At 40.7% G+C, this 14,578-nt stretch overlaps 1 protein-coding gene across 1 annotated transcript in view; it reads right to left on the bottom strand.

Moving 5' to 3' along the window:
- Window positions 1-14,578, bottom strand: part of LOC146319925 (rapamycin-insensitive companion of mTOR-like) — a 30,584-nt gene that overhangs the window by 8,344 nt on the left and 7,662 nt on the right. The window contains exons 4-30 of the mRNA XM_084728029.1: window positions 14,210-14,274; window positions 13,390-13,521; window positions 13,103-13,166; window positions 12,454-12,580; window positions 10,874-11,043; window positions 10,390-10,457; window positions 9,936-10,003; window positions 9,731-9,813; window positions 8,017-8,104; window positions 7,483-7,573; window positions 7,312-7,378; window positions 6,910-6,990; window positions 6,571-6,671; window positions 6,204-6,369; window positions 4,732-4,833; window positions 4,595-4,641; window positions 4,351-4,486; window positions 4,034-4,233; window positions 3,772-3,898; window positions 2,635-2,799; window positions 2,414-2,490; window positions 2,234-2,312; window positions 2,012-2,121; window positions 1,839-1,926; window positions 1,623-1,715; window positions 876-982; window positions 76-305 (exon numbers count right to left, since the gene is read on the bottom strand). Of these exons, the coding sequence (XP_084584155.1) occupies window positions 76-305; window positions 876-982; window positions 1,623-1,715; window positions 1,839-1,926; window positions 2,012-2,121; window positions 2,234-2,312; window positions 2,414-2,490; window positions 2,635-2,799; window positions 3,772-3,898; window positions 4,034-4,233; window positions 4,351-4,486; window positions 4,595-4,641; window positions 4,732-4,833; window positions 6,204-6,369; window positions 6,571-6,671; window positions 6,910-6,990; window positions 7,312-7,378; window positions 7,483-7,573; window positions 8,017-8,104; window positions 9,731-9,813; window positions 9,936-10,003; window positions 10,390-10,457; window positions 10,874-11,043; window positions 12,454-12,580; window positions 13,103-13,166; window positions 13,390-13,521; window positions 14,210-14,274 (2,932 nt within the window). The remainder of the gene's footprint in view (window positions 1-75; window positions 306-875; window positions 983-1,622; window positions 1,716-1,838; window positions 1,927-2,011; window positions 2,122-2,233; window positions 2,313-2,413; window positions 2,491-2,634; window positions 2,800-3,771; window positions 3,899-4,033; window positions 4,234-4,350; window positions 4,487-4,594; window positions 4,642-4,731; window positions 4,834-6,203; window positions 6,370-6,570; window positions 6,672-6,909; window positions 6,991-7,311; window positions 7,379-7,482; window positions 7,574-8,016; window positions 8,105-9,730; window positions 9,814-9,935; window positions 10,004-10,389; window positions 10,458-10,873; window positions 11,044-12,453; window positions 12,581-13,102; window positions 13,167-13,389; window positions 13,522-14,209; window positions 14,275-14,578) is intronic.

Raw genomic sequence — 14,578 nt, forward strand, 5'->3', positions numbered from 1 at the left:
ATATTCATCATAATATTAAAAAACAAAGAAAAAGTACAACTTAAAAAAGTAAAAGTAAAAGTAATTCCTACGTACTTGGTTGAGACTCGCTTTCACTGTTGTGGCGCGAGCTGGTGGATTCAGAGTTCAGACTGAGTGTGCTCGGCACTGAGGAGAGTTCAGAGGTCAGCTGTGCGTCGACCTCTTCCGGAGTGACAGGCCACAGCGTCCTGCGACTGTGTCTGACTGCATCCCAACCATACTGCTTCAGCACCTCACAGCCCTGCCTGGTCTTGGAGATTACTCCCAGCACATAAACACATGTCCTACGGACAGGAGAGAACAATAAGAAAACAATATGTTCTGTTCACTCATTATATACTATCAGAAATATGTGCAATTGCTTCATTAGTTATGTTTGAGGTGTTTCAGGTCAATGTGCCAAATCAAATGCAGCTTAAGATATAGGATTTTGAGAGGCAGCTGAAATCAAACATTGTCATCTCACACCCAAAACATATTAAGACCAGAATAGTTCACATGTTACTGCTGGGAGATGCTTCAAAGATTTTATTTTCAGTATTTACAGGGTTCAGTTTGTCTGAACTCTAAAAAAAAAATATAGGAAATCTATTTAAAAAATATGATGCAGATATCTAGGTGTAAATTTAAATTGTCTAATGACTGCAGCATTTTACTTTTCATCATTTATTAATGCAATTACATTTTGAGCTTTTGTCACCTACAGAAAACCTGGTTTACTGTCAACTTGGTTCTCTTGGAAAAAAAACCAAAAACTTTTGGATCCATGGAGACATATACTTTAAGTGAACATCAGTTAAAAGTGATCTTCTCCTTAAAAAAGTAAAACCTGGGTATGAAAATGATAAGCTTACCCTCGTACTGACAGCACCTCACAGTGCTGAGCCAATGCGAGGATGTCAGGAATGACGTTCTCCTCCTGCAGGAGATTCAGACCCCAGTTTGAAGAGCCAATGTTTCCCTGAGAAGAAAAACAACAACAGTCAGTGCCATCTCTTTGTAAATATTATTTTTATTATTATTATTATTATTATTGTTATAGTGATGAGAGAGTGGTCACAGTACGTGACTTTCAAAGTTGTCAGATCGTTGTACTAGTCAAACTTTCTGTCTTGTAATCGGGAATTTTGAAGTCTGCATACTACATCACTGATCAATGTTCGCTCTTCAAACTATGTTTTGTCACAGAAACATCAGTACTGAAGTGCCAGTGTGCAGCATGTTACTGAAGTAGCTGCTAGATGTGGAGTGTGTGTGTTTGAACTACTTTATAACTTTAAAACTGCTACTACTTCATGGTCATTTTTTTCTGTATTTGGGTTTTTCTGTTTGCTGCTCCGGTGTTCTGCCGTCTCTCCCTCTCGACTCCTTTCCCCCTGGAGGCCTTGTGTGCTTCATTGGCTGTAGCTAATTGCATGGGTCCCCAACCCTTCCCCGACACAACCAGATATTAAATCTGTTTGATGTTTCAGGTGTCTGCGAGCTCTGGGAGAACTCTCAGATCGTTGGTGAGCTCCAAAAACTGTTGGCAAGTTGAAAATCAGGCCTACAATCCTGTAGTGTGACCTCAGCATAACTCAGGTGACATAAATGATACTAACCAGGGCCCAGAGAGCAGCCTTCAGCTGTTTAATGCCCTCCCAGGTGTCCAGCATCGGGGAGCGAACTGTGTAGCTGAGGTCAGGAACCACACTCTGGAGACAAAAAAAAAAAAAAAAAAAGACATTAGGAACAAAGGCTGCTGAATCTGCACAACCTACTGCACCCCAGAGCAATGAATGCAGAGAATGAAAGAACAAATAAACTAAATCAGTTACCTGAGCCTCCAATAGATGACAGCCCGTCTTATCATGGACCAGCTGACCATACAAGTGCACAGGGAGATAGACATTTGGTCTTTGTAACCTGGAGACACAAACAGAGACATTAGGCATGAACTCTGCAGGGCATCCTGCTGCTCGTCAGGTGACAACAAAGTCCAGCCTCTTACCTTTGGTTGCTGCGTCTGACGTAGTTGTCTCCATCAACAGGTTTGCGGTAGGTTGTTAGTGCTTCGTTGAGCTGCTCCTCTATCAGATCCACATACTTAAGGTTGTATTCCTGTAATAAAAAGGCATTTAGGTGAAAACAGGAAAACAAAAGCATCTAAATGAAAAAAAAAACAAAAACGTATGGATTGCTATATTGCTGTATGACACCATGTTGATAATACCTTCTGCCATTTATCCAGCTGTTTGCTGACGTAGCCCCTCTCGTTGAGGTAGGAGAAACCTTTAGGAATGGACAGGAACCTAAACAGCAGAAACAAGAGAGTATTCAAGAGTGTATTTACTGCATGAAAAGCTGAAACATATTGTATAATGTAAGCAGCGCTGTTGTGGTTAACACCCACCTGAGGAGCAGCAGGAGGCCCTTGTCCCCCAGGTGGGACAGAGCTGGTTTCAGTTGGATTAGAGCATGGAGGTTGGCCTGTGAACCAGCACAAAGATACCAAGTCAGACAACATGAAGGATGGACGTCACCAGCCCAATCTCGTCTTTCAACGCATTAATATTCCTGCACTGCCTCTTTCAATATTTATTGATTTATTGAGTGTGTTTTTCGAGTAGTCACCTTGTCCTCACAGGCCTCGTCCAGAATGTCCAGGGCCTCCATGGACACAGCCTTGCTGTGGTCGTGGAGCTGTGTGACCAGCAGCTCCATGCCCCAGCTGCTGAAGAACTCCACACTCGCTCGCAGCAGCACGCGGAGGTGTTTGGTGGCGTACAACCTGCACGTCTGCTCAGTGAGACAAGAAGTATTGTGGGAAAAAGAGGGGACATTAGGAAAAATACCAACAGATCCTGGTTGTGCAGGAACAGTGCAGTGAGGTGGAAACCCTGACTGAGTGATGTATTTATTGTAGGTTTAATATTATATTTGATGCATAACAATAAGAGTACAGAACAACAGATCAACTGTACAATTAACCCAAACAGTGAACACAATAACTGCAATTTGGATGAATTTAAAGCAGATTATTTCTTTTTAGACAATTCTCTGTCTGTATAATTACAATCATACATTCTTAATAGGTTTCTTCATTGACAAATTCAATGTTTTCTTCCCCCTGATGCTGAGTCACTGTTCTACTAGTTCTTTGTTTTAACTGTGTATTCTCAACCACTGTGCCATGACCTACTGGTGGGCCTCAGGGTCTCCTCTAGTGGGCCACAGAAGCAGTGGTTCTGCCAAATGTGCTCAAGAGTTCACACATAAAAAAAAATAATTAAAACGCATACTTTCAATGACCAGTTACATCTGAATATCACAACATCAGGCAGAGACAAATGTGGTTTACCATTGTTAGCTAGCTAATGCATAATACATTAAATTTGGATTCATAGCATCATAATTATTTTTTCTTTTTCTGTGTCATGCTTTTTGACATTTATTTGTGAAGGTGGCTCTCAAGTTTTCAAATAGATGTGGCCTTAAGTTACAAACAGTTGACAACCTGTGAATAACACCTCGCTTTCTGTAAATCACACCTTATGTTGTGAGTTTTTATTTTAGTTTATATCTTAAATAGAATTTAAACTTTAAAATAGCTTCTTCATGTAGTTCTATTTGCAGAAATGAATGAAATGCTGAGATATAGACCTACTGCATATAGTCTATAGATAACTGACTTGTGAAACTGTACTGTTCTTCCTATCACTGCTTTATTTTTTTGTTTGTATGTCATGCCCTTTTGTTGCTGTGTCTTACATCAGTAGCAGCAGTGAGGATCTTGGAGAGGATGACTCTGGCCAGACCGTCTCTGCTGTAGTCCAGTGTGGATACAGCGAGTTTCAGCACAGCATCCTGGTTCTTCACAGAGCACAGATTCAGCAGGCTGCAAAAAACACAAGAAGAGTTATTGGCATAAACTTAATGAAACATGTTATTTTATCAAAACACATTTCTGAAAGTCTCACAGCACTTCTGAGCTTTCACAAAATGATAGAATAGTATTTTTCTGTCCACTCACCACTGAAACAGGCCACATTTCTCCAGCAGTTTGACTCCCTGTGGGTGTGCAGAGAGCGTCCCCAGGAAGAGGAAGTAGTGTTGGCTGAGTGTGGTGAGCAGGCCGTTACTCTGCAGACAGCGCTCAGGCTTCAGCCCAGAGGACGAGGACAGCCATGACACCATGTCCCTCACCAGGTCCTCCAGGTAACCCTGGCCATCCTGGTGACAGTGGGAAAGGAAGAGGAGAAGCGGCGCCAACAGGAGAGGCAAGTTAGCCAATGGAAAAAAGGCAAAACAAGAAAGCAAGTTTTTGCGTGTAGTGCACATTTCTCTTACCTCGTCTGAGTCCATGAGGAACTCGACAAACTGACAGCCGACCACAGTGAGTTGTCTTGCCTTTGAGTGATCCAATGCCAGCCCTGCGTACAACTTACTGCTGGGCTTATAAAAGTACAGCAGCCTCCGCACAAACCTGCATCACACAGAAAACAAACAAGTATTTAAAACAAGATGTAGGACAAGTTTATAAGTCTTAACCAGTATAAATCTATTTCTAAGTCTTCAAAAATCAAAGTCTTACTTGTGCATCTGTTCATCTTTGTTGTTCCTGAGGTTTACATTTGGCCACTGTGGGGGGGCAATATTTAAACATTAGATTAGTTTAATTACATTAAAAAAACAACAGAGTGGTGTGGTGCTACATGAGACCAGTCTGACCTTAAGGATGGTGGCAATAAGCAACCAGTTCCACTCCAGGTTCTGCTTGTGGTTGAGAATATGACTGTCTCTCAGGTTCATCATCAATGCTTCTTCTGTGTCCTGAACACAAACAGGACAGAAACACAAAGATTTTTTTTACTGTGTTAAGTAAGATGCATTAATTATTTTGTAAAGTTTGAAAGCTTTGCAACACTTTTATTCACTTAATTTATTTAAATCTGCTTTACATTGTAAGAAACAACACATTGTCAATGGTGCCTTCTAATAACATCAACTCTGCATCATTCTCATATTGTATCTTGTGTGTACAACAAATGTAGAAACAGGAAATGACACGTTGTTTAAGGAGCAATATGTATACACTTTGAAGCCATTTACTGACTGGCTGCACAGAGCTGGATCAGCACATTTTCAAAACTTGACACAACAAACAGGTCACTCTTGGGTGAACTGGTGGCTAAACTGCTGTCAGTACAGCATGTGGGGCTGTTCTGAATACCATTTTGGGGGCTTTGAAGCTTCAGTAAGAATCACACATGTAACTTCTGGTCATTATTTACTTATGTTTTGCTTATTGTAAGAGTCTAAAAGTCTCAAAAGTCTAATGTGAGACAAGGGCAGGCGGTGAGATGTCAGGCCCTGTTTATTCCATCTCAAAAGTCAACTGAATGAGTGGTACAGCACTGAGCAGTTGCCGGGACATAAGGAGGATCGAGCTCACACTGCTCAGAGGACTGCATTTGTGCACACAGAGCAGAAATGCTCCTTCGTGAGGATGCTTTCTGCTTGCACACACTGCTCTGTGCCCTTGTATCACTTGCATGCGTCTTGTTTTTATGTACATGTGTTCTGATACTAATTCAACGCCTCAGTTTCTGTCAGTATTTTGCCTCTTTTTCACTGCAGCCAATGCAGTCTCCTTCCCTCTTTTTCAAAAAAGAAAAAAACTAATTTAAAAAAAACTCCAACTATTTGGATTCTGATGTGGACGACCATTACCATGGCAACAGTAGAAGCTTCTATGTATTCAGGTCAGCCCTAGTAATATGTAAATAAGACCACTTTGGAAGAGAAACATGCTATTCTTTTCATTTGCTTTTTGAACTTTCTATGCCTTTAATTGATAAGAGACAGCTGAAGTTAGGACAGGAAAGGGAGAGAGAGAATGGGGGGATGCCATGCAGCAAAAGGCTGTAGATGGGAGTCGAACTCACAGCCTACGGTACAAAGGGTACATGCTCTACCAACTGAGATACAAGGCCACCTGATTGAAGCTGGGTGTTTGTGCCAAGCTAAACTAACCACACCCGAGACCTTTGTTCTGACCACACAAAGATGAATTCGATAACAACTGTGGGTAAAATGGAAAATAAGCATATTTCCCAACATGTATTTTCTTAATATGTTGCTGAGACACAAAGGGCAGCTACACTAAATATCTAGAATCTGAAGAACATGTTCATATTTACCTTTATGACATAAATGTCCCTGTGAGCACGCGAGTGGGACTCTCTGCGGTTGTGTGAAGACACAGACTTGCGGATGATGTGGTCCAGATAAAGACTGTGTGGTTTCAAACCTTTCTTCTTCTTCTCATGGAAACGTTTCAGATTGTTGACTGCAGCACTAGCCCGACTGGAATAACGACAAACATGTAGGAGATATTTGAGTATTAATGGATTTTTGGCAAATCTTAACAGAAATCCATCATATATTACTTTCATATATAATTTCTGTACTGTGTTAAGAGATAATCAGTGTATTGTGAGAGAATACATCCTGTTGTTCTGGTCAATTGATGTGTTAGGACTGTGTAACATGTCTGAGTGTACTCACAGTCGTTTCTGCTGTGGGATGTCAAAGGAGGCTGCCATGTTGATGAGGGTGGGAAGGCAGTGCAGGTGGTGACTGTGGGAATGAGGAAGGATGGTGTTTGCCTAAACAAGAGAGGAGCGGGTGGAGGAAAAGGAAAAAAAAAAATGCATTTAGTATCAGATCTGCAGTAACAGCAGGCAATTTTTCTCTAAAAGCACAAATCTTCCATATTTATTAAGCAGTGCCATGAAAGAATGCATTCAGGGCTAGTTTCTTCTTTACTTTGATACATTTCAGGGTGCAAAACAAAACTATAAATAAATACCTGTGTAAGAGATGCTTTCTGAATTTTAACATTACCATGTGTAGAAGTTCTCCCAAGAGGATGGTGGCTCTGACAGCAAGCTGATCATCACTACTGGTCACAACTTCAACAAGACCCTGTGGTGACAAAGAGGACATGGTTTAACAGTACAATCAGAGGAGCCATGATCTCTGTAGTGCTGTACTGTGTACTGTACTTTATATTTTAAGCTTCTATTGAAGTTTTTGAAAAAGGCTTTGAATGTTAGTCGTCCATCTTTTAATTTAATTTTAATTCTACAAACAGTATAATACTAATAATATTTGTATAGCCAAATCTTTATATGGAGCTTTTATCTACATCCCTAGACATGCGATACCTCTAAAATACATTCACGCAAAGTCTCTTAGAAATCTGCCTTTTGGTTCAAAAGTCTAAAATATCAGTTATTAGCTCACCTCTAACAGCCCACTGGTAATGAAGGCAGACAGAACAAAGGCCAGGTAGTTGTCCATCAGATCAGGCCTAATAAAGCAAGCAGAAAAACATTTTCATGGCTCATGTAACCACTAAACTAGTCAAATTATGATCCACTTATTCCATTTTTAGTCTCTCATATAGTCTCCCACCTCGAGCGGGCCCGATGAGGAAGGATGACTTTGGCTTCAGCAGCAACAAACCCATCAGACAGTCTCCAGGTGTCCTGGAACCTGGCAGGGTCTGAGGAAGAGCAGAGCAGAATCAGCTTGAACTGTGTTAGGATTGGACAAATATGTTGGCTAATGGTGATTGGCTGAGCCTACTGGGCCATTTTTGTCAAATTATATTGCCACCGTTCACTGCTCAGTGACAGACTCTCATGTTGCAAGCTAACCAAGTGGCAGAGGGGCAGCGGGGAAAAATATTGTGTAGTCAGAATACAAGCCAAGATGGTGGAGTGGAGTTAACAAGACAGGACGATGATTTAATTTCTTGCCATTTTGTGACTTTTATTTGTTTATTTATTAGACAAAAATGCACGCACAGGAGTATGCTTTTTGTCAGGATCATATTAGGTCACTTGGCAAAACTACAAATACATGTACTGTCTGTAAAAACACCCAAATTACTTGGTACCATTGTACTAGGAGGAAGCATAAAAATGAATTATCAGATTTACTCACCAACACTTAGAAGGGCTTCCGTGAAGTCTTGGGTTGCAATGGGCACAGGGAGCCTGAATATCTCATATAACACCTCCAACAAGCCTTTCTGCAGGGCAAATTATATTAGAGAAATCAGATACATACATATTTGATACAGCACAAGCTGCCAGCACTTCTAATATCTTAGTGTTACTGCTGGTGTGTAACACAATGTAGCCTTGTTTTTCTCCGATTCCACTGGAAACAGAGTGATAATATCAGAGTGGTAAAAGTGATCTATCTGTGCCGTGGCTCCCTGTGAGTATATCTCACTCTGTGCTCTGATAATCTGACTCCATGAAGACAAGTACTCCATCTTTAAGAACACCACAGGTCAATTAACAGGGCTGCATGATACATTGTATCAGCATCAACATCGTGATGTGGGCATGTACAATAGTCACATCGCAGGATGTGCCATGTCAAATAAGGCAAATTAACTCAAACACATCATGCTACAATGTTCATGCTCCTTGATACAAATAAAAAACTCACAGGCTTCTCATTTTTCATGGCTGATCTACAGGAGAAGGCGGCCTAATATAATTTACTCTGACTTGAGGGTTCTTGGATAAATGGAGTTTGCTGCTACTGAGTAACACGCCGTCTCAGAGCTGCCAGTGTTTCTCGGTCAGTGGAGGAGAGATAGCATCAGTGCGTGTTTTAAAGTCTGCGTCACTGCAGCCAACTCGTGGTAAAACATAAGCCTTGTCTCTAAAATCTGTGTCTGGAGGAGGAATAATCTGGTGGATATGTGTATTTCCTAGTTGGAATTTCTGTTTGAGTTGCCAGTCTTGGCAGAGCTAAGGCCAACGCTGCAAACCTGACTGACTATTGATTGACTGAAAGTACTGTGAGTAACTAGGGTCTCATTTATAAATGTTATGTGTGCATAAAAAGTCTTAAAATGTGTGTACACTAATTTCTAAACAGAAATTGGGGTTATATATTTTTTTAAAAAAAAGAACTGATGAAGAAATGCGCATATAGTTTAAGAAACTTTGACGCATGCATATGCACATTTTGGAGACGGGAGACTGGTGACACTGATGGTGAAGTGGTGAAATTATTATTATGAAATTACAGTCAATTGCATTTTGATGAAGAGTGTTTCTTTAACCACTTATGGGTAATTTTGGGACTGAAGGAGGTGGTGTTTCTGGCCTATGCATGTGGACAATTCCAAGTTGATTCCGGATTTCCAAAAGGAAATTGCACCCTGTCAGGCATGTGCAAGGATTTATAAACCAGAATGTTTTTTTGGCGTATGTACATTTCCTCATTTCTACATATGCAAACATTTAGTGTGGGTTCTCTGCAAAGTTTTATAAATGAGGCCCCTGGTGTACATGTTGCAAATAATCACTGTTACTGATGTGCAAATACAGATGCTGCTACTTCCATTTTGATTTCCTCATTTGATTTGTTTTGTGGGGATGTGTGGTAAAACCTGGAGCACACATTTGAGTTGTCTTTCTTTTTGTGGTTGTGAGGGTGATTGAAACTGAACTGTTATGGGGTTGTAGGGAAACTCAAACTGACTCTTTACGAAATGGATTGAACTCTGGGACGAGTCTCACACACACACCAACACACACACACGCAAACACCTAAACCAATATTGCTTTGCTTGCATTGTTTAATAGACCTGTTGAAAACTGAACTGAGTTGTGGCAGCTTTTTCAATACTCACCCTAACTTCCATATTTGGTATGCAAAGTAAGCCAATTAAAGATTGGATTCCAGAATTTCCAGCCTTGCATAGGTGGATAATCCCTGAGTAAAAAAAGAGATACTTAAATTACATTCAACAGTAAGCTGAAGTGATGTAAAACAAACTTATTGGTTTCCACTTCTCACTTAAATAACTCCATTTGTCACTAAATCACAGTTCTTACCAGACCAGGAGCGAAAGGCTGCCACTATGGCCATTCTGCTCGACAAGAAACGGGACTCTCTGTCCTCCCTGTCAACATGACACACACATTAATAACAGGATACCACACACTTAGCATCATTATAATCTCTGTAAGGCGCTTTTAAAACATCAGAAATAGTCAAGGACAATCAATAAAAGACCTTTCTTGTATAAAAGCAAATCTTGACTTAAAGAATTATTGTGACTTGGCTTGCTTCACATCCTCAGGCGAGTCATGCTAGAGTCAAGCAGCCCTGATAACAAAGACCGAATCACAAAAACACTATACAAACCCTCGACTCTCTCAATGCATGCTGTTACCATTATAGGAACACAGCAAACGGTAAACAGAGGGAAATGTCAGAACACTATCTTTTTGTTTCTACTGTAACAGTGACACTCTTTATACCCCCCCTACACACACACACACTCACTTGAGTTGCCCTTCAGCCGTGTCTGCGTTGTGTCGGTAGTGGAAATCTGTGAAAGGCGCAAGGATTTGCTGGAACACACACAAAAGATGGATGAGTACAAAACACAGACTTTAAGGCTCTTCAGCAGTTCTTGAAAATTAAAGTGGACAAACTCTTAAATATTCCCACAGAACATCCTACAGTAATAATTAACCTGTTTGAGATCTCATATGACACCAGTGTGGATATTATGACTGCGGTGATGAGATGCATCTGTCCCAGGTGTCTGTTTACAGACAATGAGGCTTTAGAGAAATGCTGTAACTGATTACTGTAAGCTCCATGGGAAAGAGACGGCAACCTACGGCTGCTAATCCTGACTGGAATGACTCCCAGCAGCACACTGGCTCATTTATAAACAGCCGCTTCTCCTCAATTCATATCTGTGTGTGTGTGTGTGTGTGTGTGTGTGTGTGTGTGTGTGTGTGTGTGTGTGTGTGTGTACCTCCAGTTCCACATCAATACGCACGTACTGACGGGTACGTGGGTGGTTGAGTAGATGAAGAACGGTCGTGATCAGAGCTTCGTTGATGCGGCTCAGCTGACAGTCAATCACACTCTTCAGGATGGTGCTGAGGCCTCCCCGTTTGGCCACAACCTCCGGGTTCTTCAGGGCTGCAGAGGCAGCAACAAAGAAATATTAGAGCCCAAGTGTGTGCTAAATTAATGTGGGGTTCGTACAGATATTTAAGAGTCAAATTCAAGCACTTTAAAGTGACCTAAATCAAAAACCTCCAGGCTCTCTAAAGCCCCTTTTACACTGAACAAAAAACCCACTAACACCGGTGAACATCTGATTTTTGTCTTCAGTGGGAAAGAGTACAATTGGCATTCACTCCTGGGTCCAATAACCCTGCAGTAGTCCTGGGTATTTATCAGCTCCAGCTCTAAACGGCAGTGATGCAAAAATCACACTGAAAGGGACACGCTATTTTCACCCCTTTTCGGCAGAGGCAATAAAGGCTTGTCACGGATTTTGCACTCTCTTGAAGATGTGAACTTTAAAGATAAGTCACTCATATTTAGTCAAGTGTCTGAACAGCGTATAGATGTTTAACTTCCTATAAACTATTACTCATCTTTTTGTATGATGTAAACCGGCAAGGTGCAAAGTGGGACAAAGATGATATCTTGCAAAATCAGTGTGTTTGACATTTAGAAAATTAAAATAAGGTTATATGGAGGCTGTGTGGAAACAAATGGGCATATAAGCACTTGCCAGAGCAAAGTGCAACCAAACACAATACATTAGTTTCTGTCATGTTAAGGATAATGTGCAATGTAGGGGTGAGCAATATGGCCCTAAACTAAATATTTCAGGGTATTCTGTGATAAAGATATTTTTGGTTTAAAACTCACAGTAACTCTCCTTGCAGGACTTTTGGGTCTCCTCGTACTCTACCTTCTACTTGAGGTGGTGAAATTAGTTTGTTGTGTTGCCTTTTGCTGTTACAGTCTTCTTGCACTTATTAAATATTATTGTGGATTGTTGTAGACCTGACCTTTTGTAACCATACCCCTTCCACAACACTGACATCACTCCTCTTTTTCTAACTAATCCCTCCACTGTGGAGCCAGTCGCAATGTTACTTTCACTTTCAGGCATGCTTGTTGTTGCTGTGTGTTATAGTCTGGTGTCATTCTGTCAACATGTCAGAATTATTATCATGATGTGAATTTTAAAATTATAACAACATATTGTGAATGACACACTATGGCACAAAGGGCCCGGGCTGAAATTGAACCTGTGCCAATGTGTTAAGGACTCAGTACATGTGTGTTTACATGGATTTTGACTGTTTTCTATGTGTTTTCTTACTTTAAATTTCTGCTTAATTGATAGGGATATTAGTCCTTAGGAACATCCCCAGTTGAAAATCAAGCATTCTTCAAGGAGGATATTCTAATTCAAAAATGTTCATAACATTGACAAAAAATGGTTAAAATTAAGCATTTAAGTTTTCTAAACTTTCAAGACTTTGTGTGAACCATAATGGTTCTTTGACATCAGTGTTGCGCACTCACCTAGCTCACATACGATGGCGATGGCTGCACGGACCATGCGGTCTCGCTCCTGTAGTCCATCAGTGCCCACAGCAATTAGAGAGTTTGCAATAGAGGTGGGGAACAGCATTGCATTGACAGTGATAATCTACAGAGGGAAGGAGAGGAGGAAAACATGAGTCATCAAACAAGTCCGGACAAACAGGAGCAGAAAAATAATGACTATAGGTTTTATTTTCTGTGCTTCTAGAAAAAGAAAATAATTTTTTGAAAGACAAAAACAGTGCACGAGGGTCACATATCTTAGAATTTACAATCCAAGAAGTTATAACATAAATGCTTTTTATGATGGGAGACTAGGCTGTATGTCACAGGATGAAAACAGGGGTTGCATTACTGCCTGGATGGCCAATAGTGCTTTCCTGAAACAAGACCCTGACTCTATGTGTGCGTGCACATGAGTGTGAGTGTGTATGTGTGAAGAGAGTTTACAGTAAACTACAGAAAGAGCTATAAATAGCCTCGCCTGCAGACTAGTGCAAACCATCGACATACACTGACACTGCTGCTAACCCAACTATCTTTCTGGTGGCACTAAGGCTGAGCAGTGAGGGCAGACTTCTTTGCCAATACAGCAGTGACTGAATCAATGAGAGAAAGAATATCTTACCTTTCGGACTAGTCTCAGAGCCTGAGTCCTTTCCCCCTCATTGCTCTGCTGGATGTCAATGCATCTAAACAAGCACACAAACAATTAGTCATGTCCATTTCTTGTTACCACAGCCAGCTATTAGCAGAAAAATAAATGTGTCAGCAGGAGAAAAACAAGTGTGACATTTCAAAAGAACTGGAATAAGTTTGAACAAATTAAGTGACTTCCTGTAAAAGCCGACAAAATGAAAAGTCAGCCAGACACCACATTTCCACCTGAGTGGTTTGAGCAAAGCAGGATCTTACCTGGCCACCAAATAGTCCACCTGTAGTTTGAGGACCTTCTGCAGCACACTGGTGTCTCTAATGAGGTAGCGGAGTGACCGCAACCCTGCAGCACGCACTTCCTTAGCCTCATTTAGTAGAGCTAGTCGAAGACTGGGGGTTAAAATTCAAACAATTAAATGAGTCCACAATTGCAGAATGGGCATGACAGAAGATTTTACAAACTATTGTTATTTCCTAGATTGTTTCACAAGCATGATAATCTCCGATTCTTGCTGCTTTTCAACTAAACATTGACAACCTTTTGGTTGGTTGATACACTCTTGTCTGACCAAATTAATACTCCAAATGTAAAATATCCTAACTGATTAGCGTAATGGCCTGGCTTACAAACAATTATGCAAATATGCAATATGCACAGTATTTTTTTCTCTTCATCCTCGCTTACTTATGGCAGCCCTTGTGTGGCCGAAGACAAGCTAACACTTCAAAGACGACAGTGTAGCTTGCCAGCCATTATTATCACACTTGATGCCATATAGACAATCTTTTTAAAGAAGAATTTGCAGGTGTAATGACAGCTGTCAGGGCATAAAACCAATCATCTGTTGATCTTAACAAATCAAGACTCAATAGTCTGACAATGGCATAACTGTCAATGCAAAAAAAGAAATTTAAATTAAGTTATGACCTTAAAATCCAAAGTCATATCTAACTGAGGATTTGGAGAACAGTGCTAACCTTAATAAATAACAAGCCCATGAATATGAAATACAGCACACACTGATAAAAAAAAGAACACGGTGTACAATCAGTAACTACTAATAGCTGACTCACTTACCAAATGATGATTTCTTCATATGTAAACCCAAAGTTTTCCTCACGGTGGCTAACACTGCATAGCAGCTGTAACACAGAGGCAGGACAGAAAATCAGTGAACTGGTTCATACAAGGAATGCATTAACATGGCTTCAGTAAAGAAAAGAAGTCAGCCTAGCAGAGGTGTGTGGTAGAACTCCTTCACCTGAGAGGCTCAACACTGAACAGTGTTTGAGTCAAAAAGCCAAGTCAAACAAACAAACAACAGCACAACATTTTCCTGCAGGGTGCTACAGGAGCCATGCAGGTATGTTTGTTGTATTTTCCCACTTGTCTGTTACATGCTGAATTGTTTGGAGTAGGTGAATCATGGCTGGATGTTATGCTCAA

This window comes from Lutjanus erythropterus, chromosome 10 (assembly GCF_056507025.1).
Source record: "Lutjanus erythropterus isolate fLutEry1 chromosome 10, fLutEry1.hap2, whole genome shotgun sequence".
Classification (NCBI taxonomy): Eukaryota; Metazoa; Chordata; class Actinopteri; order Lutjaniformes; family Lutjanidae; genus Lutjanus; species Lutjanus erythropterus.